Source organism: Aegilops tauschii, chromosome 4 (assembly GCF_002575655.3).
Source record: "Aegilops tauschii subsp. strangulata cultivar AL8/78 chromosome 4, Aet v6.0, whole genome shotgun sequence".
Classification (NCBI taxonomy): Eukaryota; Viridiplantae; Streptophyta; class Magnoliopsida; order Poales; family Poaceae; genus Aegilops; species Aegilops tauschii.
In genome coordinates this window covers 515,695,348-515,721,163 of record NC_053038.3, presented here as the reverse complement: position 1 = coordinate 515,721,163, position 25,816 = coordinate 515,695,348, and the positions used below count along the sequence as shown (strand labels likewise).

At 47.0% G+C, this 25,816-nt stretch overlaps 2 protein-coding genes across 4 annotated transcripts; one reads left to right on the top strand and one right to left on the bottom strand.

The window, feature by feature from the left end:
- Positions 1–893: 893 nt before the first annotated feature.
- Positions 894–6,939, bottom strand: LOC109762631 (uncharacterized). 3 transcript variants are annotated; one of them, XM_040387681.2, is made up of 11 exons: positions 6,721–6,939; positions 6,062–6,605; positions 5,110–5,260; positions 4,661–4,795; positions 4,462–4,514; positions 4,177–4,374; positions 3,704–3,763; positions 3,162–3,616; positions 2,514–2,709; positions 2,034–2,115; positions 894–1,933 (listed from the first exon to the last, which is right to left on the bottom strand). In XM_040387681.2, exons 1-11 carry the CDS (start codon positions 6,777–6,779, stop codon positions 1,836–1,838), a joined length of 2,031 nt encoding a protein of 676 aa, XP_040243615.1. In that variant the 5' UTR covers positions 6,780–6,939; the 3' UTR covers positions 894–1,835. The 3 variants fall into 3 exon arrangements, with proteins under 3 accessions (XP_040243615.1, XP_040243616.1, XP_040243618.1); XM_040387682.3 differs by having other exon boundaries at positions 5,110–5,242; XM_040387684.3 differs by lacking the exon at positions 2,034–2,115.
- Positions 6,940–10,142: 3,203 nt separating this feature from the next.
- Positions 10,143–14,207, top strand: LOC120963581 (uncharacterized). The gene is made up of 2 exons (XM_040388261.1): positions 10,143–10,990; positions 13,648–14,207. Exons 1-2 carry the CDS (start codon positions 10,143–10,145, stop codon positions 14,045–14,047), a joined length of 1,248 nt encoding a protein of 415 aa, XP_040244195.1. The 3' UTR covers positions 14,048–14,207.
- Positions 14,208–25,816: the final 11,609 nt, after the last annotated feature.

Here is a 25,816-nt window from a genome sequence, read left to right as displayed (position 1 = left end):
GGCAGCCGCAAGCTCATCGGCGAGGCCGCGGAGAGAGGCGAAGTAGGCGGCGACCGTTTGGTTGCCCTTCTGGGCGTTGATGAGCGTCGTCCTAATGTTGTTCACACGGCTCATGGACTGGGACGAGAACATGCCTGCCAACGTGGTCCAGAGCGCAAGCGACGTGGTGACCGTGGTCACCGTGACGAGCACCTCCTTGGAGAGGGTGCTGAGCAAGTAGCCCAACACCTGCTGGTCCTCCCTGACCCAGATCGGTGGAGAGGGTTGGGCACAGAGCTTTCTTTGCCATCCTTGTCCTTGGTGACATGAAGCCTGGCCGGCTCCGGCGTGGTGCCGTCGACGTAGCCGAAGACACCGGCGCCACGCGGATGGGGAGTGACCTGCGTGCGCCACAGCACGTAGTTCGTGCATGTTAGCTTCTCGGTGACCTGTCCATTGAGGGTAGGTTGGGAGGCGCCGGAGGAGGAGGAGGAAGACATGGCTAGGCTCTGGTAGATGGGATCTCAGTAGATGGGAAGAGATGGGGCTCTGATTACCATGTGCGAACTAGCGGAACGTCTTGCCTTGCTCAGACCGACGGCTTCGTGTTAAATAGATGGGGCGCACCTCCCATAACAGCGCATACATGCGGTTTGGATTACAACCTTGGAGATCAAGAAAGAAGATAGAGATAAGAGGTTACATGAGATAAACATAAGACTAACAACCTAACTACCTCAACTATCTCCTATGAGATGCGCCGGTCACATAACGTGACATGTTGTATGTTTAACACAGGTAACCTTCCTTGGCACGCATAAGGAGTTTTTGTTTGTTTTTTGAGGACCACATGGTATTCTGTTCATGTTCATAGCCATTAAAGGTAATCACTTTGGATTCGACATCCAAGAAAATTAGCAAAAAGTAACTCGTATGGCTACGAATTACAATGATATCTATAAAAGCCTCTTGAATCTCCCGTCTGAAAACACGAAAAGCCTTGTGCAGTGAGCGTATCTGGATTGGGGATGATCCCCTAGAAGCGTAGGCCGTCAAGCCACAACATTTTCACCGTAGTGTCGAGAAAGGATTTAGACTCCACAAAGCATCAAAGCGACAAAAACAGTATGACACAATAACATGGGCTCATCAGATTTGAGTAATCAGATATGCGAGGACACGGGTTTCTCTAGCTCCATGGCACCATCAGAGGAAGAATTAGAGTGACTTTATTGGAAAACCCCTATGACGGCCACTAAATGTTGGGGTGAATATAGAACTCTTGAAGATCCGAGGTCCCCCACCTCTCAGTGCCAAGATGGCACATTCTACTTCGGATTAAGAATAGGTGCAACTACTCCCTCCGTCTCATAATATAAAACTAGTGAAAAAAAAAACGCTCGCAAGACGGAGGGAGTATCATATCCTTACCTGGGTAACCTGCCCGGAAAATGTATGTGACCGCGGCTAACTTGTCGTCGCTGGCACGCACATTAAGCAGTCATAACGCATTGTTCTCCGGCGAGTCAGTCAGTCCGTCCCTGGACTGGAGGAGGGAATCCAGACGAAACTGCCCGCGTGCCCGCCAGCGTAAAAGGCACCGACCTCCTTTCAAAACGGCCCACCTCTCTCTCTCTCTCTCTCTCTAGGCTGGCTAGGCCAATGCAAGCGGAGGACCAACCGGCTGCACTGCGGTCGGTCTATGTTCAGGCGATCATGTCCATGTCCATGCCCGTCGGCATCGCGCCTGGATTCCTCGTCTCTTCTTAAACCACTGTCTGTCGACCCGCCTCTGCATCTGTACGCCACGCCCTACCTACCGTGTTGGGTTGCTGCTACTAAATAAACAGTCTAGCCTAGCAGTGGTCCAGCGCGACGGCGTTGGCCTCCTCCCTCCGCCGGCGCTTCCTCGCCCGCCGCAGGATCTCCAGCGCCTCCCCCTCTCCCGCACCTCCTGCACAAGACATACAGTCACTCTCACATTCGCATTGGTTCATCATATAATACAGTGGTGTGGAAGGAGAAAGGAGGTTCAGTCCAGCGCCCAGCTCTACCTGCTCCCGTCTTCAGCATGACGCAGGACGCGCTCCCCTCCTCCGCCTCCTCGTCCGAGTCGATGACAATCGTCACGATCGCCTGCGTTTTCCCCCATCCGCAACAACCATGATCATCATCATCATCATCATCATCGCACAGCCAATAACCGCAACAACAACAACTTCACAGTTTCACATGATGTTTCCGCACTTGCTTGATCAACAGGGGCAAACTAAACTACAGAGCATTCATGAAGCAGCGGCACCAAGTATGCTCAAGTATGTTCAGCCAGTTAATCATTCATGTTCTTCTTTCAGGACAAATGATTCAGTTCATCAGTGGTGCTCTTCTTTCAGGCCAAATAATAAAAATTCAGCGGTGTTGGTCTCGAGCCATTGGCTACAGCTAGTGACATTGCGTTAGGTGATCTCATCTCTGCTAACATTTTACGGTTGTTCACTCGAGCTAGAAACGAGCAAGGTTGCGGCGCGAGTTACCTTGTTGATGGGCGCATGTGCATCTGCATTGTCCTTCTGAATCGCCAACTCTTGCTCTTTAGGTGGCGCCGGCCTGCTGTCGCCTGAGCCATCCAATTTCCGTGCTTCTGTGGCAGCCTTTACCATCCCCTTCTCCACATTTGGCTTCACACCTTCTGTCTTCCTCTGATAAGCCAAGGGTGCAGGAGCACTGGCACTGACAGACAAACAAGCCTAATTAGTACGTAGTAGAATCTCAAATCAAACAGGAACAGGGAAAATTAAAGCAAAGGCAGATGCATATTCTGAAAAGTGGAGGCAATATAACTGAAACACAACAATATGATCTTGCTGTCAAAACAGAGATAACGATCTACTGTACAGGCGTTTTAATTACCAACCTCAAGAGGACATTTCAACATTTCAAAGGCCAGAATTAAACTAGTAGCTCTGTAACAAAAGAAAGTGAGAAGCATCTTATCACAAGATCCTCCTGCACATAAGAATATCTTGCAGTTTTCCTCTTGACGATGTCGGTACTTATAGGTTCAGTTTGCGTTTCGATTTTTCATCAAGACAATTTTCACACTGATGCCCCATCCCACAGCAATGCATACTACTGGTTATCTAACAACTTGGATCTGCAAGAAGCTGAGGTTAGAAGATTACGCTTGTGTTACTGGTAGTACTTGGTTCATCAGGCCATTTCCATTTGCTTCGGGTTTCTGGTTCATGTGCGAGCTTCCATCTGCTGTTTGTACCTGGGGCCTTCCATTTGGTACTGGTCTTTGGTTCCTCTGGGGCCTTCCGTTTGCTACTGGTCTTTGTTTCTTCCTCTGAGGCCTTCCATTTGCTACTGGTGTTAGCTTCTTCCTCTGGGGCCTTCCATTTGCTGCTGGCCTTTGTTTCTTCCGTGGCCTTCCCTCTGCTACTGGTCCTTGGTTCAGCAGGGGACTTCCATCTGCTACTGGTCCTTGGTTCATCAGGGGACCTCCATCTGCTACTGGTGTCTGGTTCATCAGGGGGCTTCCATATGCTACTGGTGTCTGCATCATCAGGGAGCTTCCATTGGCTACTCTTGTCTGGTTCATCAGGGGTTTCGCATTGGTGGTGCAGCTCTGGTTCTTCAGCAAAGAAAGGGAAATAGAATAAGAGGAGAAAAGTACTGAAAGGCTTGCTAATTCAATTAGTTGAGTGATAAGTACACATACTGCCAGCATTTGCATCTGGTCAAGCCTAGTATCAACAGATCTGACAGCTCTAACCATCACCTGTCCAAATAGGCAAAGGTCAGCAAAACACACATTTGTTGCTTTACTCTAGTATGTGAAGTGATGGGTCTTAGCATGCCACATGATATACAAGATTGTGCATGTTCTTCAAAAGCAATCCTTTTAACTTCAGTAAAATGCTGAAAAATAAGCCCTAGTGTAGACTGAGAATTTTTAGTGTTAGATATCATGAATCGAAACGGAATTACGCTTCCTGAAAAAAAAATATAGAAGAAAATGCTATGAACCAGCTTATATATGCCTTCATAGAACCTAAACTCACACATATGGACATAAGAGAGAATTTTTCACGGTGGTAAATCAGCCAGATAAGATAATTACTTATATGCACATCAGAATAATTCCCAAACACAAGTGAACCTGAAGCTAGTGGTTGATCTTAGCAGTAGTACCTCCATCTCCTTTGAGAAAATTCTGCTGATGTCACCCTTCAGTTGCCCCAGTTCTCTTTGCACATGGTTTGGCAAGACTGAAAGTAACAAGGACATCTCATCCTGTTTGCTGCTGAGAGAGTTGAGAACACTCACTTGGTCAGGATTACTTTCTGTGATTCCTTCAAGGAGTGCTCTGAGGTCATCTTGTCCCTTAAGCTGTGGTAGCATGTTTGGGTTAATTAAACTTTGTTGCCTCAGCAAAAAGAAGAAGGAAAAAGGGACTAAACCAGCAACTACCCTTACAATTTGCTTTAGAGAGTCCTCCAGGAGCACAAACTTTTTCTGAATGCTACCAGCTGAACAAAGCGAATACATGCTCTCATTAGTCGATAATGTACTATTTGTGGGAAGCAACAGAATTAGAGTGCAAAACTCATGAAGAAATAGCAGCAATTACGATCGCCCATATATTGATCGAAAGTACCATTAGGGGGTGACTTACAGTCTAGTGATGCCTCCTTCATGGCTCTGTTTAACTGCATCACATCATTTTGCACTGAGTCTAATATCATTCCCATCTTATGTACTGAACTTGCCAGATGCTGAAACTTGCGCTCAACTTCCTCATTAACCTGACCTGTCGAAACAACATCAACTGGGCACTTTAGTCGAAACATACTTCCAAGTATATCATGACAATGTGACATCTTAAAATAAAATCTAGATTGTACGTTTAGAACAGCTTCAGGTCACTATCTGTTTAAAGCATGCACTATATGACCTTACATGCCCAGTTAATGAGAGAATTTTTGTAAACCTATTCAGAACACCAAAATTAGTGTGCTTGAAGAGCATGTGAACTGTTGTTATGGCGATGAATGAAATGTAATTTTCTGCAAAAGAAAAATGAATAAAATGTAAATTCTGTCAAGTGCAAGGGCTTGAGTTTACATCTGCTATCCAGAAGAGAGGGGCACCAGCGGTGGATAGGGTTGGTTGGTATTTTTGTCAGTTGCAGCTGAGATTCCTCGCGCACACAAGAAGCTGAACTGGCAGGATATGAAGACGTTCTCTTGGATGAGTCCTGTTGCAAGGCAAATCTCTGGTCACCAAAGGAAAGAGAATGAAGATCACAATTGGGCAGCAGATAAAAAGTGTGCACATTATATAACTTTTTTTTAAGGAATCCACCTTCTGTAACTAGCAAATATAACAAAAAACATAGCTGTTCTGACTCAAACATTTATTAGGACAAGAACTGTTGGTTTGGGCATTCCCTCTGCATTGCCGAATATGAATAAATCGTAACTGCATTCTAACTGTGCACAGAACGGCGTCAATTCCGACAAATCATACAGATCAAAATCACCATTTCAAAGAGTCTAGCAGAACAGGATCACATGGATGTCGTTCCCCTTACACTTTCAGTAATGCAGTACATGAATGCTCGCGTGCACCAAATTGAGATATCAAGCAATAACACTTAGTTCACTAGTTTGCCCAATGAAATGGTCACTGCAGAGACTTGAACTATTTGTTCCACGCATCAACCAAGCACCAGCGGATTCACTGGAAGCGACTAATTAACAGTAACCAACAGTCAACACTAATAAATTCGTTGCAACGCTACTGTGACTAAACACAAGATCGATGAAATGGTCACTTCAGAGATTAACCAAGCACAAGCGGATTCAGTGGAAACGACTAATTGACAGTAACCAACACCAATCAATTCGATGCAAACTCGCTAGTTACCTGACATACTAGTTACCGACTGATCAAATTCACCGAACACACTGATCATGTGATCCAACTGAACTGGTAGAAGCAAACGCGGCCTCGATCATGGATCACCACACAGCGGCAACAATTGGAGAAGAAGGGGGGATGATGTGTACGAGACCTGGTCGCGCGCGGGAGCCTGCGAGAGGAGGCTGAGGAGGTTCGCGTCGAGGGAGGCCTGCGAGAGCTGCGACTGCGCGTGCACGAGCGGCGCGCTGCCACCGCCCTGAGAGAAGGACGCGCCTCCGCTTCCACCGCCCTGAGAGAAGGTCGCGCCTCCGCTTCCGCCGCCCTGAGAGAAGGCCGCGCCTCCGCCTCCACCGCCCTGAGAGAAGGCCGCGCCTCCGCCACCTCCGCCCTGAGAGAAGGCTGCGCCTCCACCACCTCCGCCCTGAGAGAACGCGGCTCCTCCGCTTCCGCCGCCCTGAGAGAACGCGGCGCCTCCGCCTCCACCGACCTGAGAGAACGCGGCGCCTCCGCTGTCGCTGCCCTGCGAGAAGGACGCGCCTCTGGCCTGGGAGAAGGACGCGCCACCGCTGCCTATGCCCTGCGAGAAGGACTTCTGCGACATCGATTGGGACCGCTGCTGCTGCGCCGCCGCCGCCGCGGAAGCAGCAGCAGGCGCGCTCATCCCGCCACCGCCACCGCTGCTCCCTCCGGTCCTCCTGAACCACCAACAAAACGCACCACGAGCACGAATTAAACCAAGCACGCCTCGGAACGAACGGGAGCAGCCGGCGGCGAGAGGGGAGGGGATCGGCCTGGGCGGGGGGGCCGTACCGGGGAGGGAGGACGGAGATGGAGGCGATGTCGCACGCCTTGTTGATCTTCAGCTTCATCGCGCGGTCCCGGAGCGGCGCCCCGCCGAGGAGGGCCTCGGCGGCGATCGCCGGCGGGGAGGAGGTGGTGGAGGAGAGCGACGGATTGGGTGGCGGTGGTGGTGGTGTTGGGGAATGGGGAGACACCGAGGAATTGGAATTTGAATTCTCTCTCTGCTGCTTCCTGGCTGGTGGGGCCTCCCTCTCACTGGCCGTTAGTCTTATAGGCAGCCGGCCATGCGGGCCCAGGCTGGCAGCGTGGGCGGTGTGCCAAATGGTCTTGGGCTGCGTTGCTGCACGAACTGAGCGAAAAATATCATGAGGCCCAGAACAGGGTGGTTTCGGCTAGGCCTTTGGTTGAGGCCCAGCGTCGGCTCAGAGTCGTCGCCTCAAACGGAGTTGTTTGACTCAAAAAAATAATGGAGGGTGTCAGCTCTAGTCACTTGGGTGGCAGAGTCATCGGCTCGGCTCGGCTCGGCTGGTGACTGGGCTCAGGACCGATGTGTATGTGTTCTTTGTATGCTGGGGTGGCGGCTTCGGGTCATGTTGTGGGGTGTCGATTTCAGTCACTTGGCAGGTGGAGTCGTCGGCTTGATCGGTATGCAGCCTCGTGGCTGGTGTGTATTGCTCGGCTGTAGCGGTTTTCTGGTCAACTCTCTACGTCACGATGGCATGTCTACAACGACCAATTGTTGAAAGGTGCCCCACATACTCTGTTCTTGTCCGTCGCAAATGCTCATGTCGCTGTTTTCCATGCAGTAATATGCATCTTTAAGAGGAACTTTTGCACGCCACACATATTTCCATAGAGTGCGCTCGCCACCTGGGTTTGCATATCTGGGGAAAATGTGAAGCTCCTGCTCCGCCTTGGAACAGTTGTGTCTATTTTTACATGGTTGAGGATTTGGTTCTTCAAACACCGATGAATAATCCATACTTTACAACTAGATCTCAGACTCCGTGCATTTTTCTTTTCTGCTTTCCAGGGTAGAGTTCAATGGCCACCAAGGAGTTGGCGTGGTGTCGCATCATCTTTTTTTTTTAGAAATTCCGCATCAGCTATACACCTCACTGACGAGCCTCCGGTGGGCCACTTTGAGGATCAGATGGGCTGGACCGTGCAACTGAATTGGTATTGCGTCACTTTATCCCGAACTACGTAAGAAACCACTGTAATGACACCGAATACTATCTGGCGCCTTATGCGTCAGTTAACATGCATTTCGTTAGTGTTCAAAAAAACATGCATTTCGTTAACTAGCGCAGGTGCTCCATCTAAGGGTGTAATGGGAGAGAGTTCTTCCCGGTTTTGAAGCTTCCCAACCGGTTTTTTTTCATGATTTTGATTATTTTCTGAAGTGGTTTTGTTTGGTTTTCTCTTTTCTATTTCTTTCCTTTTTATTTTCCTTTTTCTTCTCTCTTTTCTTCTTTATTTTTCTTTACTGTTATTTTTAATTTTCTTAGTTTTTTCAAAAAGCATGATGTTTTTCAAATTTGATGTTTTTTCAAAATTGATGAATTTTCTCAAAATTGATGACGGTTTTTCAAATTTTCAATTTTTTTAATTCTATGAACACTTGTAAAGTTTGTGAACTTTTTTTAGAAATATATGAACTTTTTCCCAAATTTGTGAACCTTTCCGAATTTTGTGATCTTTTTGAATTTTTTAACTTTGTGGAATTCATGAACCTTTTTGTTTTTTGTGATATTTTTAATTTACATTTTTGGTCGGTTAATCACAACCATTCAACTGGGAAACCGAGTGAGCTGGCTGGCTGGCCTCATTGTTGGGCTGGCCCGCGGACAGGGCGCATGAGCGCCAGATCCTCTATATGGCGCACAAAGCGCTCAGGGGGAGGTCTCTGCAATGACAGGCCTAATGTGTAATTCTCTAGGTTTTCTAGGATATCTAATTTTCTTGTTTACCGACAGATTTTCAAGAACACTGCAACGGCCGCATGTGCCATGGCTACCCATGGGAGACCATCCTCACCGGAACGGCCTCCTCCTCTACAGGGTCAAAAGATATAGAGAAAAATATGTGGTTGGTCCCTCAAGTTCCACAAAAGTATAGCCTTGATCCCTCAAGGATTTTTGGTAGACATTTGGTCCTTCAAGTCTCAGAAACGCATAAGTTTCGTCCAAAACTAGATTTTGGCCATGTTGACCGGGTTTGACCAATGAACAATAAATTCATAAAAAATAGCAAAAAATTGGAAAAAGCCTGGAATTTTATGGTAACCAAGATGCTACTGTGCGCTAGGTGCATGAAATTGTTTGTGGTGTTTCCACATTCGAGAAGCTCGTGGGAATAAAAGTTTGGCTGACAAATAAAAGGCAAATTTTGGGTTTTTTTTGCTAGAGCTTCTCGGATGTTATTTTGCCACAAATATTACATGCACCTAGTGCACACAAGTATCTTGGTTGTCACAAAATTTCAGTTTTTTTTTTATTTTTTCCTACTTTTCGATTTTAATGTCTGTCGGTCAAACCTGGCCAACGTGGTCAAAATCGGTCAATGTACCAAACTTATCATGGTTTGTGACTTGAAGGACCGAAAATGTTTACCCAAAAAATCTTGAGGGACCAAGTCTATACTTTTGGAGAACTTGAGGGACCAAAAAACTGTATAGTTAAAAACATATTGTATATCTAGTTTTGGACTAAACGTATCAAGTTGTGAGACTTGAAGGACCAAATGTCTACCAAAAATCTTCAGGGACTAAGTCTATACTTTTGGGAAACTTGAGGGACCAAAAACATACTATATCTGTTTTTGGACCCAACTTATCAGGATTTGTGGCAGTGGGGATCCTAAAATAAAAGGATTTGTGGCAGTGGTCTCATCATAATGTATGTCAATCCATTATAGTTAAAAAGGTTGTACTCTATCCACCCCACGTGTAAATCTGCAAATAGATGTGATGTATTTTCTCTGCTGGCTAGTGCATACATCTACATTTCAATGTGTATTTCCTTGCAATTTATGTTGGTAACAAAATAATACAACCGCATGACATGAAATATCGGTCCTTATTTTTTTCTTTTGCCATGAAAGCTGACGCATGCATCCTTGGCCAAGTCGGTCTTAAAATGAGTAGGATACGACTTTCAATATCTTATATCGAAATGTTGTGAGGCCTCTCGCACACATCCTTTTGCCGGCATTATTTTTCCTTGACGAGCAACATAAGGAATTTTAAAATTTACTCTTCATTTTATACAAATATAATAAAAAGTAGTACACTGATAATTTTAGAAAACGTGCTGTAAATTTAATTTTTAGACGAAGCTCCTTTTAGAAGAAAAAAATAACCGGGCAAAGCTATGTGGTGGGTCGGGCCTACTGGGCTTACAGGTGGACGGCAACAGAAATGAAGCCTGATGCGTCTTTGTTTTAATAAAGCCTGCAAACAGAAAGCGGAAGCAAACCCTGACCAATCCTTGACCCCGACTGACGCGCAGGAGGCTGCGGCGGCCGCCGCCGCCCAAACCCTAGACGAGGACGACGCCGCAATCGCGCTGCCCACCATGTCCGCCATGGATCGTCTCCCCATGGAGCTGCTCGCCGAGATCCTCCGCCGCCTCCCGCCGCGGGGCATCGCTACGTGCCGGGCCGTCCGCAAGGGCTGGCGCGCCGCCGTGGACTCCAACGGGCTGATGCTCGCGGTGGAGCACCGGGTGCCGCACCACGTCGGCGGCATCATCATCAACTTCTCCTACGAGGACCGGCCCTACTTCTTCCCCTGCGGGGCCGGCCCTACGGGCATCGGCCTCAACGCCACGGCGCTCGATTTCATGATCCCACCGGAGGTGGAAACGGGGCGGGGGATCGTCCTCGACCACCGCAACGGCCTCCTCCTGTACGAGGGCGAGTACGCGTTGTACGTGTGCAACCCCGCGACGCGGCGGTGGGCGGAGCTTCCCCCTTTGCCCTCATATCGCCCCGGCGCCTATTACCTCCTGTTCGACCCCACCGAGTCGCTGCACTACAGCGTCTTCTTCTTCCCCGAGCCCAACAAACATGATCAGTCGATGGAATGGCCGCCGTCTTCCTACATGGTGAAAGTGTACTGCTCGAGAAGCGGCCAGTGGGATGACATGACATTTGTCCGAGAAGGAGGTGCAACAACGGTGGCCATGTGGGCAGATCGAATCAATGAACGAAAGCGCCATGCCGTGTACTGGCGAGGGGCATTCTATCTTCATTGCCCCACTGGTTTCATCATAAGGTACATTTCCTCTGCAATTAGTTAACAAACCAACCAGTTGATTTATACAATACAGTTTTGCATATATAGTAAGGAAGAATTGAAAACCGAAATCCTCTCTCATCATATCATAATTGGGGAGAGAAGGACCTAAACACCATTAGGTTATAACTCACACACGAAGAGTTATATACCGTGTTTGATATTCTCCAGGCACCTGGAAATTTGCAGTCAGTGGTAGATTTTGTGCAGGCACCGAGTCGGCGATGCAGATGGCCTGGCTAGCCTGGTGAAGGTTGGTCTGGAATGAGCCGAAGATAGGGACACCATGGTTTGTTGCGGTGCCGCCGGTGGAGGCGAAGCGATGGTTGGTGTGGCTATGGTGCGGGGGGCAGAGGGCGTTGGTGATAGAGAAACAGGGGGAGGGTTTAGAGGGATGTATGAGGCGGTGGTAGCTTGGGAAGGGCATGGTGAGGCAGCAAAGTCTGCAGGTGGTGGGGACGGTGGTTCGTCACCTAGCGGAGGGCAGGTCCACGAGGGTGAACCAAGCCGTTAGGTGGAAAGCGAGGAAGATGAAGACACGATGCAACAATTGACTAAAAACTGAACCTTTTTCAGGCAACTTACTAATAGTCGCTCCTATACTCTACATGCTTAGCAGAAATTACAAAAGATTTCTTATGCACTCTATCATCTTCAACCAAGCCATGATGTGAACGAAAAATCGCACTAGGACTCAGAGAAGTAGCGTGACTCCATCAGGATCACCTTACTTCAGCAAGAGTAATAGTAGCTTGAATCAGATCATTCTTCACTTCAATGTCTGGGCAGTTGGTGCCCAGCCTATGAACTAGCTCTTGTAGTTTTTTCGATTCTTGTGGGAGAACATCTCGCGTTTTCCTTGTGCAAATTCGACCACAAATGAATACAACAACATATATGTTATATAGTAGCAATAGGATCATCTAGAAATTAAATCATTGTCATTATTCACAACTACACTCCGAGCCTTAGATGACTTCCGCCACATTGGCAGGGAACATTTTACTCTACCACAGAAGAAATTTCTCAATCCATTCATCACATATGAAAGTTCATGGCACACTGCAAACCCCCATTACAAAATGTGCAATCGAACATGAAATGAAAAGGTGATCAATTATCTCTTGAGCGTCACAAAACAATCATTTCTACTACCTAGTCCACCCTCTATGCAACCAAACATCTCCACTCCAAATGGTTATGTGAAGCACTAGCCAACATGAGATTTTAACTTTTGAACAGAAGCTTTAGTTCCATAAATATTTCTTTGGGGACAGAGGAATATCGCACTGTAGTTCTAAATAGAAGGATTTGACAAAGTAAACACCATTGGATACACGAATCCAAATAAAGTTGTCTATATCTAAAATACTTACATCACTAATTAGCTCTTCCATTTGTGCCCACTGATCTTTGCAATGCCTCCAAATATTTCTTATGAAAATTAAGCCATTTAAGCCTATAGTCATCATTGTATCTAGCATGATGTTGTGAATGAAAGTGATAGTGAAAAGCTTAGAGAAAGTTATGTTTAAGTGTTTATCCTGTTAAACATATCCTCCTAGAGCCACTCATTTTCCATTAGGAACTATCCATTTCAGAAGAATTTTGGGAGATCTTTAATTTCCATTAACTTGGAGCAAAACAGAGATTGGTCTGTTTTTTTTTTGCGGAGATTGGGTTAGCGTAATATTCTCAAGATAGGTTTCCTTGGGAACATCTCGCCAAACACCTTGATCAACTCTAATTTTCACAACCATTTTGCAAGTAAGCTTATATTTATCAAATCCAATTTCAAAACTCCCAATCCTCCCATATCTTTAGGTTTACCTATAGTCCCTCATTCACTAGATGCAATTGGTAGTTAACCAAATCCTCTTGCCAAAACAAACATTTACTAAATACATCCACTTGACTTTCAATTTCTCTAGGCAAACTCTCCCTCTAATGGAAAGGAGCTTGCCCTTCTAACACTCGTCTTAGAGTCAAATTTCTACAAGTTTCCATGAAGCATTTAAATTTTCTTTGAATCTGTAGAGATACCCAAGTAGGTCATGGTCAAAGATCTCAACTTGCATGGCCAAATATGCCCAGTAAGAATCCCCAACACAAAACACCTCACTTTTGCGGAAATTAATTTAAGTCCAAATGTTGGTTAGTATAAGCAGAAGATAAAATTTAGTTCTGGCTGTTAACTTCACCATCTTTAGCAAAAATAAACTATGATCTGTTTACGGGAGGATTGCAATCCCTCTAGGTTACAGATGATCTGCCAATCATGTGGTCATAAGGTGCATATATAATGGTAATATCAGCTACAATCATCTAAATTAATATTGTTCTTTTTGTATAATCATTAAAAAGCTTTTGAAAACACATATGAATAGGTTTTCATTGGAGAAGAAAACTTCTGTAGTCATCAGATCCCCGGAAGTAGCGGTGATGCCTAATATTACTGTTTGTGAGCCTGAAATGCATCTTGGGAAATCGAAACATGGAGTATACTGCACAACCATCTATGGATCCCAACTTCAAGCATGGGTACTACTTGAGGAATCCAAACCATGTCTAGTGCATGAGTGGGAGCTAAAGTGTCATTTTGGGCTTATTCCCTCTTTTAAACGATGCTACACTAGAGCGCAAGGGTTGGGTGATGGAGAAGACAACGAGCTGGGTGATGGAGAAGACAACGAGTTTGGTGATGGAGAAGACAATGAGTGGGACTCTAGTGGTGAAAGTCATGCTGATGATTCTGGGGAAGAAGAAGAGGCTGAAGAATTAGATGAAGATATGGAACAACATATTATATTTAATAATGGCATACGCTTTATTGGGTACCATCCAAACAAGGAGATTGCTTTTCTGGTGACCCGTAGCTTATATGGGTTTGCTTACTACCTTGGTACCTCTAAGTTGCGCTACTTGGGATCACTTTACCCAGATGGATGTTCTAATCCTCAATATTTGGCCTTACATAAGTCTTTCATCTACACTCCTTGCATGGATGATGTGCTTCCTACTTGCAATGGCCCATAATAACATGTACTCTATCCTCTCTATAGTAGACTGCTATGTCTTTAATCTAGTGTAATCAACACTGCACTCTGCGGGAATGTACTTGTACCAGGTGTTGAAATTGAACAAATGCTTTGGTGACGGAGCTTGACAATTAATGATCATCCATGAAATTTTCTTATTTGCTCTCATTGTTGATTCTAGTGATATTGTTGTTTCTCTATCATATAATAGTTTGAATTCTCTTATCGATAGTGCTACAAAACAAACATTTGTAGCACGGACCGATCTACTAGCCTTCTATTTATGGAAACTACCAAAATGCACAAGCCTCCATTGCCAAAAATGGAAGCTCTTGTTCTACCCTTTTCTTGGGCGCGGTTGCCCTGGTGGGTTGCTAATTACCCGAACAGAGAAGACACTCACGTGCCTTGGTCCTCACATCCCTTCACCTCCTTGCTCCTCCCTTCTTCTTCCTTCGAGTTTCCTTTGGCACCTTTAGTTCTTGAAAGTGCACCTTATGACCTATTGGGTTGGGGTGATTAATGCTAAGGCAATTAATAGGTGTAATATTTTATCAAGTTTGTTTTACAAATATACTCACTAAAGCAAAAAGTATTGGCAACCCCCTGCTTTTGTGCTAACAAATGGTTGGATGTAGATTGTCCCTACCTTTTTTTACCCAAGGGTGACCCTTGGCATCAACCCGTAGGAAGTACTTCTATTAGACAGGGATTCAAAAACGCTATTGTTGTTGTTAGAAGTTTTTGTTCCCCAGACCAAATTATCACAGTTTACTTTAAAGAGAGACTTATGGAATGAAATAGGCTAGGGCATGAAGACTTTACTTACAACCTTATACTTGCAATTAGGATCTTGTCTTGATTTCCAACATGGTTCTGGTAGACACCGTTTATGATGTGTTATGAACGTGTAGTTGTGGGGGATGCATCTAAATAAGGTCAAGACCAATCAACAACCTACATCCTGAGTTTGTTTTCCAACCAAGGCCTTTACATTCTTGCGGGTTTACCTCGATTATTAAGGATTTATCCAGACTAATTCATTGGGCGTTTAATGAATACACCTCATGGTCCCCAATGATTTGATTTTGGTACAATACGAATCCTTACTGTCACCGGCGTTCGGCGTAGCTTTCCATGTGTCCCTACACTTTACCTCCTATTGGATTGATCTAAGGGATTCCTGGTACCTACCGAGTCTTAGAACGAGAAAGGCACAAGAGACAAATCCGATGTGACAAGACGTATAACATAACATTCAATTAAACAATGTCAGCACCAACGATCCTATGCATAGGTACATAGGGGTGCAAGGCTATGCCCGAACCCATGGCTTGTTGGGAATATTCACACACCTCGATCGTTTCAAAGATGGAAAACATTGTAGATGGCATTGATATATTAATGAATGACAAACAATGTCGTCGTATGCGATGTATCAATTACAAGTATGGCAAACTATGGGGAGAATGGCTATGGAGATGGAGATGACGGCAACGATGGCAGTGGCTAGGGTTTCTGGGAATGGTCGTGATGGTGCTCCTTTTTACGGTGACGAGACCATGTCAAACAAAATGATACATGCAATCGGGGGGTTTGTTGTGGCTTAAGTCGAATACTACAGACCAAGATTCGTCTCTTTCCAGTGCAGCAACCGACATTATTTTTTCCACCTACACACTCCCTCAAGAGAAAGCCGGATATTATTCGTCATGACATTGCTGCTATAGACAGTAACCAACTCATAGCCGAAATCTGAGCCAAAACTCTTGTAGATCATTCAAGATTTCGGATGCCCACATGAATTTTGGACACTATGGACCCTGTCCAATTTCATTTCCCTCTTGTGTTGTGTGAACTAGGTGTCGGGTTGCCTTGTGGGGTGGTTCCACCGGTTGGTCTTGTTCAGATCAAGAGGGGTTTTCCTATTCAGCCTCTCACTGTCGCTGAAGTGTGTTTTTGGATGTCTGCTCAACTTTCCGTCGCCGTGGGATGTAGCTGATTTTGGTGGGCCCTTCCTCGCGTCGTGCCAGGTGGGTCTTGGGTTGTCGCATGATGACATCGGCATGAGTGAGAGTACATGCCTTTTCGGGGCTTTCAACCATTGTCTTCCTGTTCGTTGATCGGTGCATGATGGACTGGCATGTCGCTGGTCTTGGTCGTCTCCTTCCGGTCGTTTCATCGTTGGACCTGGATTGTGTTTTACCGTGCGGTCTTCTTGTCCTCACGCTCGTGGCTATTCCATTTGACGTGGTGCATTTCCATACCAAGTGGTCCCAAACTTTATCTCTTTGTCACCGTAGGAGCAAATTCCAATCTTAAACTATTGAGACATGGACCAAGTAGGTCCAGGTAGTGCACCTAGCACCCGTTGAGTGAAAGGCAAGTAGGACCTTGATTGCCAAGCTCCTTCGAGACTAAGTACCTCGGAAGCCAAGCCCTCGTGGGAGAATATACCAAGCACCCTGTGAGGGAAGATACATGTGGGTGTCAGCCCTAGGGGTTGCCTATGGAAGGGCATTGCCTGCCCAGTATCCTGCCGCAGCTGCACATGGCCGGCTAGCGTGTTTGGCGGGCTTACTTGGGTCTTGTTGGTTGCACTGCCGGTTACGATGGCTCAGAGCATTTGTGATGTAGGGTGGAACCCTATACGGTCGATCTTTCACGAAAGGAGCGGATCCCAACTAAGAACACGAAGAACACACGGGGAAACACAAGGGAAAACACAAGACGAACTCTCAAACCAACAAGACATAGTCACACATATGCTAGATCCTCGGAATACAAAGGGGAGATACACGATCCAAAGTCAACAAGGGACGATACAAGAGGTAACCGGTTCTTCTCTGTGAGGAGGTCTTGATGGGGCCACCCAAGAGGGGGTCTTGAATCCAAGGGGATCTTCTCTGTAGAGGGGCCGCGGTCTCTCTCGTGGAGTAGATCCGTAATGGATGAGCAAAGCTCTATCTCATATATGAGCCAAACCAATGCTAACCCTAGAAAGAGGTAGATGGTGGAGTATATATAGTCTAGGTGGGCGAAGGGGTACACGGGCCTCGGCCCTTACACTGTGCGCAGACAGGGGATGCCGGATGTCCGGGCGGCGGGCCGGATGTCCGGGCCTTCGCGAGGGGCCGGATGTCCGGGCGGGCGTGGCTGGCCTGGATGCTCTCTGGATAGACGGGGTCCCGATGTCCGGGCGAGGGGCCGGATGTTCGGGAGCTCGGGACGGGCCAGATGTCCGGGCTGAAGTGGTTCAACTTCGGGTACGTTCTGTGACGGGTGCCGGATTTCCGGGCGGGGGTCGGATGTCCGGGCTTTCGGGCCGGATGTCTGGGGCCTGTAGACTTGGCCGCTGGCTCCTTGGCACTGGTGACGTTTCCAGGGGCCGGATGTCCGGGTCCTGGGAGTTGCACTTGACACTTTCTGTTGGTCCTCCTTGTCCATGAACTTGCCGGCGTGTCCGTCTTCATGAGCATCTCCGGGAGGGTCCTCTTGACACCTAATCATGCATAGCATCTCGGACTTAGGTAGTAGCCATGTCTTGAGTGGATCATATGTGATATCACTAAGGAAGGAAGTCACCTCGTTCTCGAGAGCTCTAGCTCGTGCCCGTGTCATGGGTCCTCTTGGCTCTTGATGAGACGATGGTAGGTCCATGGGGATGACCATAGGATGCTCCGCATCATCTCCCCTCCCTTGGGAAAGATCCGACCTCGAATCTAAATCCTCATCACCATGGTACGGGGAGAGATCTTTGACGTTGAAGATGTCGCTCACGGAGTACATGTCGCGTGGGATGTCGATCTTGTATGCGTTGTTGTAGCGTGCAAGCACCTTGAAGGGTCCGTCGACTCGTGGTAGGAGTTTGGACTTGCGTTCGTTGGGGAAGCGGTCCTTGCGAAGGTGTAGCCACACAAGATCTCCAATGTTGAATATCATGGGTTGCTTGTTGACGTTGAGCTTGGTCGCGAGTCGTTGTACTTGGCGCTCGATGGTGTGCCTTGTATCTTCATGCATCTTCTTGAGGTAGTTGACTCGGGCACTCGCGTCCATGTTTGTGCGCTCTTGTAGCGGTAGAGGAAGAATGTCCAATGGTGACAACGGGTTGAAGCCATAGACGACCTCGAAGGGGGACTTGCCGGTAGTCGAATGTCTTGCACGGTTGTAGGCGTACTCGGCGATTGGTAGGCACTCCTCCCACTCCTTGATGTTCTTCTTTATCAACACGCGTAGTAGAGTGGAGAGTGTACGGTTCGTCACCTCCGTTTGGCCGTCGGTTTGAGGATGGTATGCCCAAGAGAACAAGAGCTTGATTTTGAGCTTGGCGCATAAGGTCTTCCAAAAGTAACTCAAGAAATTGACGTCATGGTCCGAGACAATCGTCTTTGGCACTCCATGCAGGCGCAAGATTTCCCTACAAAAAAGATTTGCAACATGTGAAGCATTGTCTATCTTGTTGCATGGTATGAAGTGTGCCATTTTAGGTCCACAACAACAAAAACGGAATCCTTGCCATTTCTAGTTCTAGGCAAACCAAGGACAAAATCCATGCTAATATCTTCCCATGGTTGGTACGGAATTGGAAGAGGCATATATAGTCCATGAGATTGAGCTTTAGACTTAGCTTTGCGACATGTAGAGCATCGGTTGGGGAAGCGGTTGACGTCACGAAACATCTTGGGCCAAAAGTAGTTCTTGGAGAGCATAGCAAATGTCTTTCGCGTCCAAAGTGTCCCATTAGTCCTCCCCCATGAGATTCTTGCAAAAGTAACAAACGAAGAGAAGACTCGGGGATGCAAAGTTTGTTAGCTCTCATAAGATAACCTTCCTTGAGGTAATATCGATACCAAGAAGTATGCGTCAAACACTTGGCATAAGGAATAGCAAAAGTTGTATCATGCTCATACAAGTCTTTTATGTGCTCAAAACCAATGACATTCAATTCAAGTTGTGTAACAAGCATGCATATACGGGAAAGTGCATCCGCCACAATATTTTCTTTACCTTTAATATACTTGATGATATAAGGAAAAGACTCAATAAACTCACTCCATTTAGAATGACGCTTGTTCAACTTAGTTTGACCCTTAAGATACTTAAGCGTTTCATGGTCGGTATGGATGACAAATTCATGAGGGCGAAGCTAATGTTCCCATTCACGCAAAACTCGCACTAAAGCATAAAGCTCTTTGTCATAGATGGGGTAATTGAGTTGCGCTTCGGAGAGTTTCTCACTAAAGTATGCTATGGGGCGCTTCTCTTGCATTAACACATCTCCTATGCCGTTACCACTAGCATCACAATGAATTTCAAAGGGTTTGTCAAAATTGGGTAATGCAAGCACGGGAGCATGAGTAAGCAAATTCTTAAGCTCATTGAATGCGCTATCTTGAGATGGTCCCCAAATAAAGGGTGCATTATTCTTCTTGCTCAAAGCATGTAAAGGAGATGCAATAGTGCTAAAATCCTTCACAAATCAACGGTAGAAACCGGCTAAACCAAGGAAACTACGCACTTGTTGCAAATTGGTTGGTTGGGGCCAAGTTTTAATAGCGTTGATCTTAGATCCATCAACATTAACACCCTTAGAAGATACTACAAAACCCAAGAAAACAAGCTTATCAACACCAAAGAGGCATTTTTCCATATTAGCATAGAGACACTTTTTTCGAAGAGTTTGTAGCACGGTGCGAAGGTGGGTGACATGCTCTTTGAGAGATTTGCTAAAAACAAGGATATCGTCGAAGTAGACAACAACAAATTCTCCAATATAAGGGAGAAACACATAATGCATAAGACGCGTGAAAGTACCGGGTGCTTCTGATAAACCCATAGGCATGACTAACCACTCATACAAACCAAACTTTGTTTTGAAAGCGGTTTTCCATTCATCACCCTCTTGTATGCGTATTTGATAGTAACCACTTTTGAGATCAATTTTTGAGAAAATAGTGGCACCGCTAAGTTCATCTAGCATATCATCAAGGCGTGGAATGGGGTACCTATAGCGAACGGTGATAGCATTGATAGGTCTACAATCAGAGCACATGCGAAAGCTACCGTCTCTTTTTGGCACAATAATGACCGGGACGGCTCAAGGACTCAAACTTTCACGCACATGTCCATGATCTATGAGATGCTTTACTTGCCTTTGTATTTCTTTGGTTTCTTCGGGGTTGATGCGGTAGGGAGCTTTGTTTGGAAGTGGTGCTCCGGGGATGAGGTCGATGCGGTGCTCGATGCCTCGTATTGGAGGTAAACCCGGAGGTAGCTCGTCGAGGAAAACATCTTGGAATTCCTGCAAAAGAGAAAATAACACTAGAGGAAGATTGTGAGAGGTGTTAGCTTTTGGTGCCTCATCTTTGCACAAAAGGACATAGTGCATGCCACTTGATGGGTTCTCACACACTTCTCTCATCTCACGTTTGGTGGCAAATAGAACTAAGGTTTTCTTGTCGCTCATCGTGGAGGCACTCAATTTTGGCTTGTGGCGCTCACTCTCTTTTTGGTGGTTCGCTCGCTCACTATTCTCTCCACGATGGGTGGCTTGCTTGTCGGCGATCACTTGGCTTGGAGACATAGTTCGTAGCACATACTCCTTCCCTTTCATCTTGAAGCTATAGTGGTTTGTACGCCCGTTGTGGATGACACCTCGGTCAAATTGCCATGGTCGTCCAAGAAGGAGGTGGCAAACGGTCATCAGAAGGACATCACACTCCAAAGTGTCTTCGTAAGCTTCGATCTTGAAAGAGACTTGTACCCTATGCTCGACTTGGATGGTGCCGTTGTCGCTTAGCCATTGAACTTTGTAAGGGTGCGGGTGCTTCATCTTATCCAATTGGATCTTGGAACTTAGTTCTTCACTTGCTAAGTTATGGCAACTCCCTCCATCGATGATGACCTTGACGGACCTTCCATTGATGTCGGCTTTGGTGTGGAAGATATGGCATCTTTGGTCTTCTTCTTGTTGATGTTGAAGAGTCAAGACCTTGGAGACAATGAGAGCGGGGCTCGAATCTTCGTCACAAAAGACTTGATCATCTTCATCTTCGTTCACGCGCATGTGCATGGCCACTTGCTCAAGGGCTTCCATCTCCTCTTCACTCATGGAGTCATAGGTTCCCTCGTCGTTGAGGATCATGGTGCGCTTGTTTGTTCACTCGAAGGACTTGCCTCGGCCGCCGCATGTGAAGCATTCGAAGGAACTCGTCTTGTTGGTCTCATCAGTTGGGGTAGATGATGATGAAGCTTTCGGCTTGAAGTTGCTTGTAGTAGGAGGACGACTTGAGGTTGTCGAAGTTTTCTTGTAACTTGACTTGTCGCCGTTGCTTGTAGATGGCTTGGTTGAGGTAGAAGTTGTTGGAGTCGGTGAAGCTTGATTGTTGGAGAAGCCATAGGACTTGGATGAGTACTTGGCGTACTTGAAGTCATCTTGCACTTGACGTTCCGCTTTGGTAGCTTGATGCACTAGCTCGATGAGGTTTGAGTATGGTTGGAAGTCGGCGATCTTCTTGATAGGATGATTGAGTCCATTCAAGAAACGTGCCATAGTTTGCTCATCATCTTCCGTGACATTGGCTCGTATCATGGCAATCTCCATTTCCTTGTAGTACTCTTCAACGCTCTTGGTTCCTTGCTTGAGTAGTTGGAGTTTCTTGTAGAGGTCGCGGTTGTGGTAGTTCGGCACGAAGCGTGCTCTCATGACATCCTTCATTTGCGCCCAAGTTGTGATGGGTGGTTCACCTCGTGCTCCACGGCGCTCAAGGACTTGTTCCCACCAAATGAGGACGTAGTCTTGGAACTCAAGGGATGCCATCGTGATCTTCTTCTCTTCTTCGTAGTTGTGCAAGCGGAATATTTTGTCAACCTTCAATGCCCATGATATGTACTCTTCGGGGTCATTGCTTCCGGTGAACTTGGGCATGGTGAACTTTAGCTTGCCGTAGCGTTGTTCTTCATTGTGTTGGGGTCGGGGATGATGACGCCCATGTCGTTGAGGATTGACAAACTCATGTTGCTCTTGACAAGGAGGGTTGTCGTTCTCATGTTGCTCTTGTCTTGGAGGATTTCCATTGTCTTCATTCTCTTGGCGAACTTGAGGTTCTTGTCGAGCTTGAGGAGGCGCTTGTCGATCTTGACGAGGAACTTTACGATGCACACGTGCGTGATAAATCCTTTCTTGAACTTCATCGCGAAGCACTTCTTGGTGCTCACGGGCTTGTCGTCCTGGGTTGGCTACGACTCGACTTGAATCTCGAAGGGAACGTTGCGCCTCAAGTGCTTGAGCTTCTCGTAGTTGTTGTTCTTGGCGTTGTGCCTCGGCATCTTGTGCATCTTGGTGTTGTCGCGCTTGCTCCTCTTGTTCTTGTTGTCGTTGGCGTTGCCGTTCTTGTGCTTGCGCGAATGTAGCTTGGTTTTGACGATGTCGATGCTCTTGAGAGTCGGTGTCGTGTAGAGGATTGCGGTTAGCTTGACGATCTTGACACGCGGCATGACGAAGAGTGTTTGATGTCGGGGTACTTGAGCCAGAGATAGTGTCGTCGGAGTGTCGACTTGAGCGGCTCCTTCTTGAGTAGGACGAAGTGGTAGAAGAGCGGTTGACCAGCAAGGCACGAATCTCGTCCATTCCTACATTGTTCTCTTGCTTTTGTTCGTCGAGCTTGTTGTCGAAGTAGTCTCTTGTACGTTGCTCGAAGAGTCGCAAGTCGGTGGCGAGGTTGTCGATGCGGTCGCTCAATGCTTGTTGCTCTTCATGCAAGGCTCGTTGCGCACCAAAGAGGTGGCTCTTTGTGACGTAGGATGACATGTCGTCGTCGTGTTCAAGGAAGAGTGGGTTGGTAGAGGTACTTGGCCTATCCATCATTGCAAACAAATATGTGAGTGGGAGAAAGAGAAGAACTTATACCAAATGTACCTTGACCGATGTTGAAGATGGATCAATGATCACTCAATGTGTAACAAGGAAATAGCACAATTGGTACCAATTCTTGTCGGTTTCTCACACCTACACAAGTAAAAGCTTATAGTGGAGCTTGGTTAGGATGGTGGCACAAAATTTGATGCAATTGTAAGTGGGACTCAATAATGTTGGAAAAGATTCGCAAATTTGCAAATGCAACAAGTAGACCAATAGCAAGATGTGGTACACGGAAACACACACGCAAATAGATAAGTGGGGTCGTGCAACCAAGGGATGAGCCAACATGTGGAATCCACGAAAATGCTCTTGTTGCACAACACTAGAGAGACACTAGCACGATTGCACAATAGGCGGATACGAACTTGTGCACAACCTACTAAGCAAAAATGCAACGATTTCTATCCCAAGTATGCTATATGTATGGTATTCCGATGATATGATCCAAGATGATCGAGTATGACAATCTTAATGTTGTATGATGCTATGGTTCTTGCTTATAATTCTCTTTGCTTATTTCCCTTTTGCTTAAAAGCTTGTTTGGCTCTTTGTTGTTTGAGCTCTTTTCTCATGCAAAACTTCACGAACCAAGGTAGCAATTGAGTATATGCGATGACAACTTTGTGACACAAGAGATGATACCAAGATATGCAACACTATGATATGGTATGGATGCTATGGGAAGTATGATCACTAATGTGCACAAGTCACATTGCCGGCAATACTCAAAGGCTAGTCTTGATGGGTAAGTGACGCAAAAGTAAGGCTATGGGGTTATCAATGCAATTGCAAGAAAGTATGATGATATCACGATACCCAGATGAGGTTACCGTTCGTAGTAGTCCGTGGCGAAGATGAGCAGCGGTGATGTCGATGTCGAACCGTACCTAAATAGCCGAAACACAATAGGACACGGGAACCGCAACTCAAATTTTCAAAGCAAAGCGTCTCAAAATTGTCAGAGTTGGTAGCGGGAGAGCTATGGTGGTGCTATGCGGAAGTGGTGGGGTTACGCGGAAGTGGAATGTGGGCACCGGAACAAAATTGGGCGAAAGTTTAGCGGGAAACGGAGTGGTGGATGGGAGTGATGCTGTCAGGGGCCGGATGTCCGGGCTGAGGGCCGGATGTCCGGGGTGGCCGGATGTCCGGGCTGTCGGGCCGGATTTCCGGGCTCTGGATCCGTGGACGAACTCGATGAACACCGCGTGGAGAGGTCAAATCCGGGGCAAAATTCGAGAGATTTTGTGGATGGAAATTGGGGAAAAGATGGGGGAAAGCTAGATCTACCTGCAACACACGAAATCTGCGGATCAAATCCAACAAAACTTCATCACACCAACAAATCACAAAAAAAAATTGGGGCTATTTTTGTGGGGCAATTTTCGAATTAGGGACAAAATCAACAAAACTAGGCTAGAAAACAAAGAGAGGGGGCTCCAAAATCGTGATCAATGTGGCTCATGATACCAAGATGATGTAGGGTGGAACCCTATACGGCCGATCTTTCACGAAAGGAGCGGATCCCAACTAAGAACACGAAGAACACACGGGGAAACACAAGGGAAAACACAAGAGGAACTCTCAAACCAACAAGATATAGTCACACATATGCTAGATCCTCGGAACACAAAGGGGAGATACACGATCCAAAGTCAACAAGGGACGATACAAGAGGTAACCGGTTCTTCTCCGTGAGGAGGTCTTGATGGGGCCACCCAAGAGGGGGTCTTGAATCCAAGGGGATCTTCTCTGTAGAGGGGCCGCGGTCTCTCGTGGAGTAGATCCGTAATGGATGAGCAAAGCTCTATCTCACATATGAGCTAAACCAATGCTAACCCTAGAAAGAGGTAGATGGTGGAGTATATATAGTCTAGGTGGGCGAAGGGGTACACGGGCCTCGGCCCTTACACTGTGCGCAGACAGGGGAGGCCGGATGTCCGGGCCTTCGCGAGGGGCCGGATGTCCGGGCTGGCGTGGCTGGCCTGGATGCTCTCTGGATAGACGGGGTCCAGATGTCTGGGCGAGGGGCCGGATGTCAGGGAGCTCTGGACGGGCCAGATGTCCGGGCTGAAGTGGTTCAGCTTCGGGTACGTTCTGTGACGGGCGCCGGATGTCCGGGCTTTTGGGTCGGATGTCCGGGCTGCGGCCGGATGTCCGGGGCCTGTAGACTTGGCCGCTGGCTCCTTGGCGCTGGTGACGTTTCCAGGGGCCGGACGTCCGGGGTCCTGGCCGGATGTCCGGGTCCTGGGAGTTGCACTTGACTCTTCCCGTTGGTCCTCCTTGTCCATGAATTTGCCGGCTTGTCCGTCTTCATGAGCATCTCCGGGAGGGTCCTCTTGACACCTAATCATGCATAGCATATCGGACTTAGGTAGTAGCCATGTCTCGAGTGGATCATATGTGATATCACTAAGGAAGGAAGTCACCTCGTTCTCGAGAGCTCTAGCTCGTGCTCGTGTCATGGGTCCTCTTGGCTCTTGATGAGACGATGGTAGGTCCATGGGGATGACCATGGGATGCTCCGCATCAATTTGCCAAGGGGGAGGTGGTGTGGTCCCATCGATGTCATTCGGTTGGTGTGGGATTGGATGGGTAATGTTTGCTTTGGTTTCTTCATAGAATGTGCTCGATGGGTCGGAGTGGGATGGGATGGCTAACCACTTGCTCCGTGCTCGGTGAGCGAATGCGGGATGTCAAGGGTAATGATCCGCGGGATCTGGTTGCCTGACGTATTCTCGTCTTCCTGTCCGGCATGGAAAACTCATGTTAGAGAACCCTTCAAAGAACACAATATCAATCTAAAACATTACTTCAAGCAATTACTTCACGCACCATCGCAAAACACCT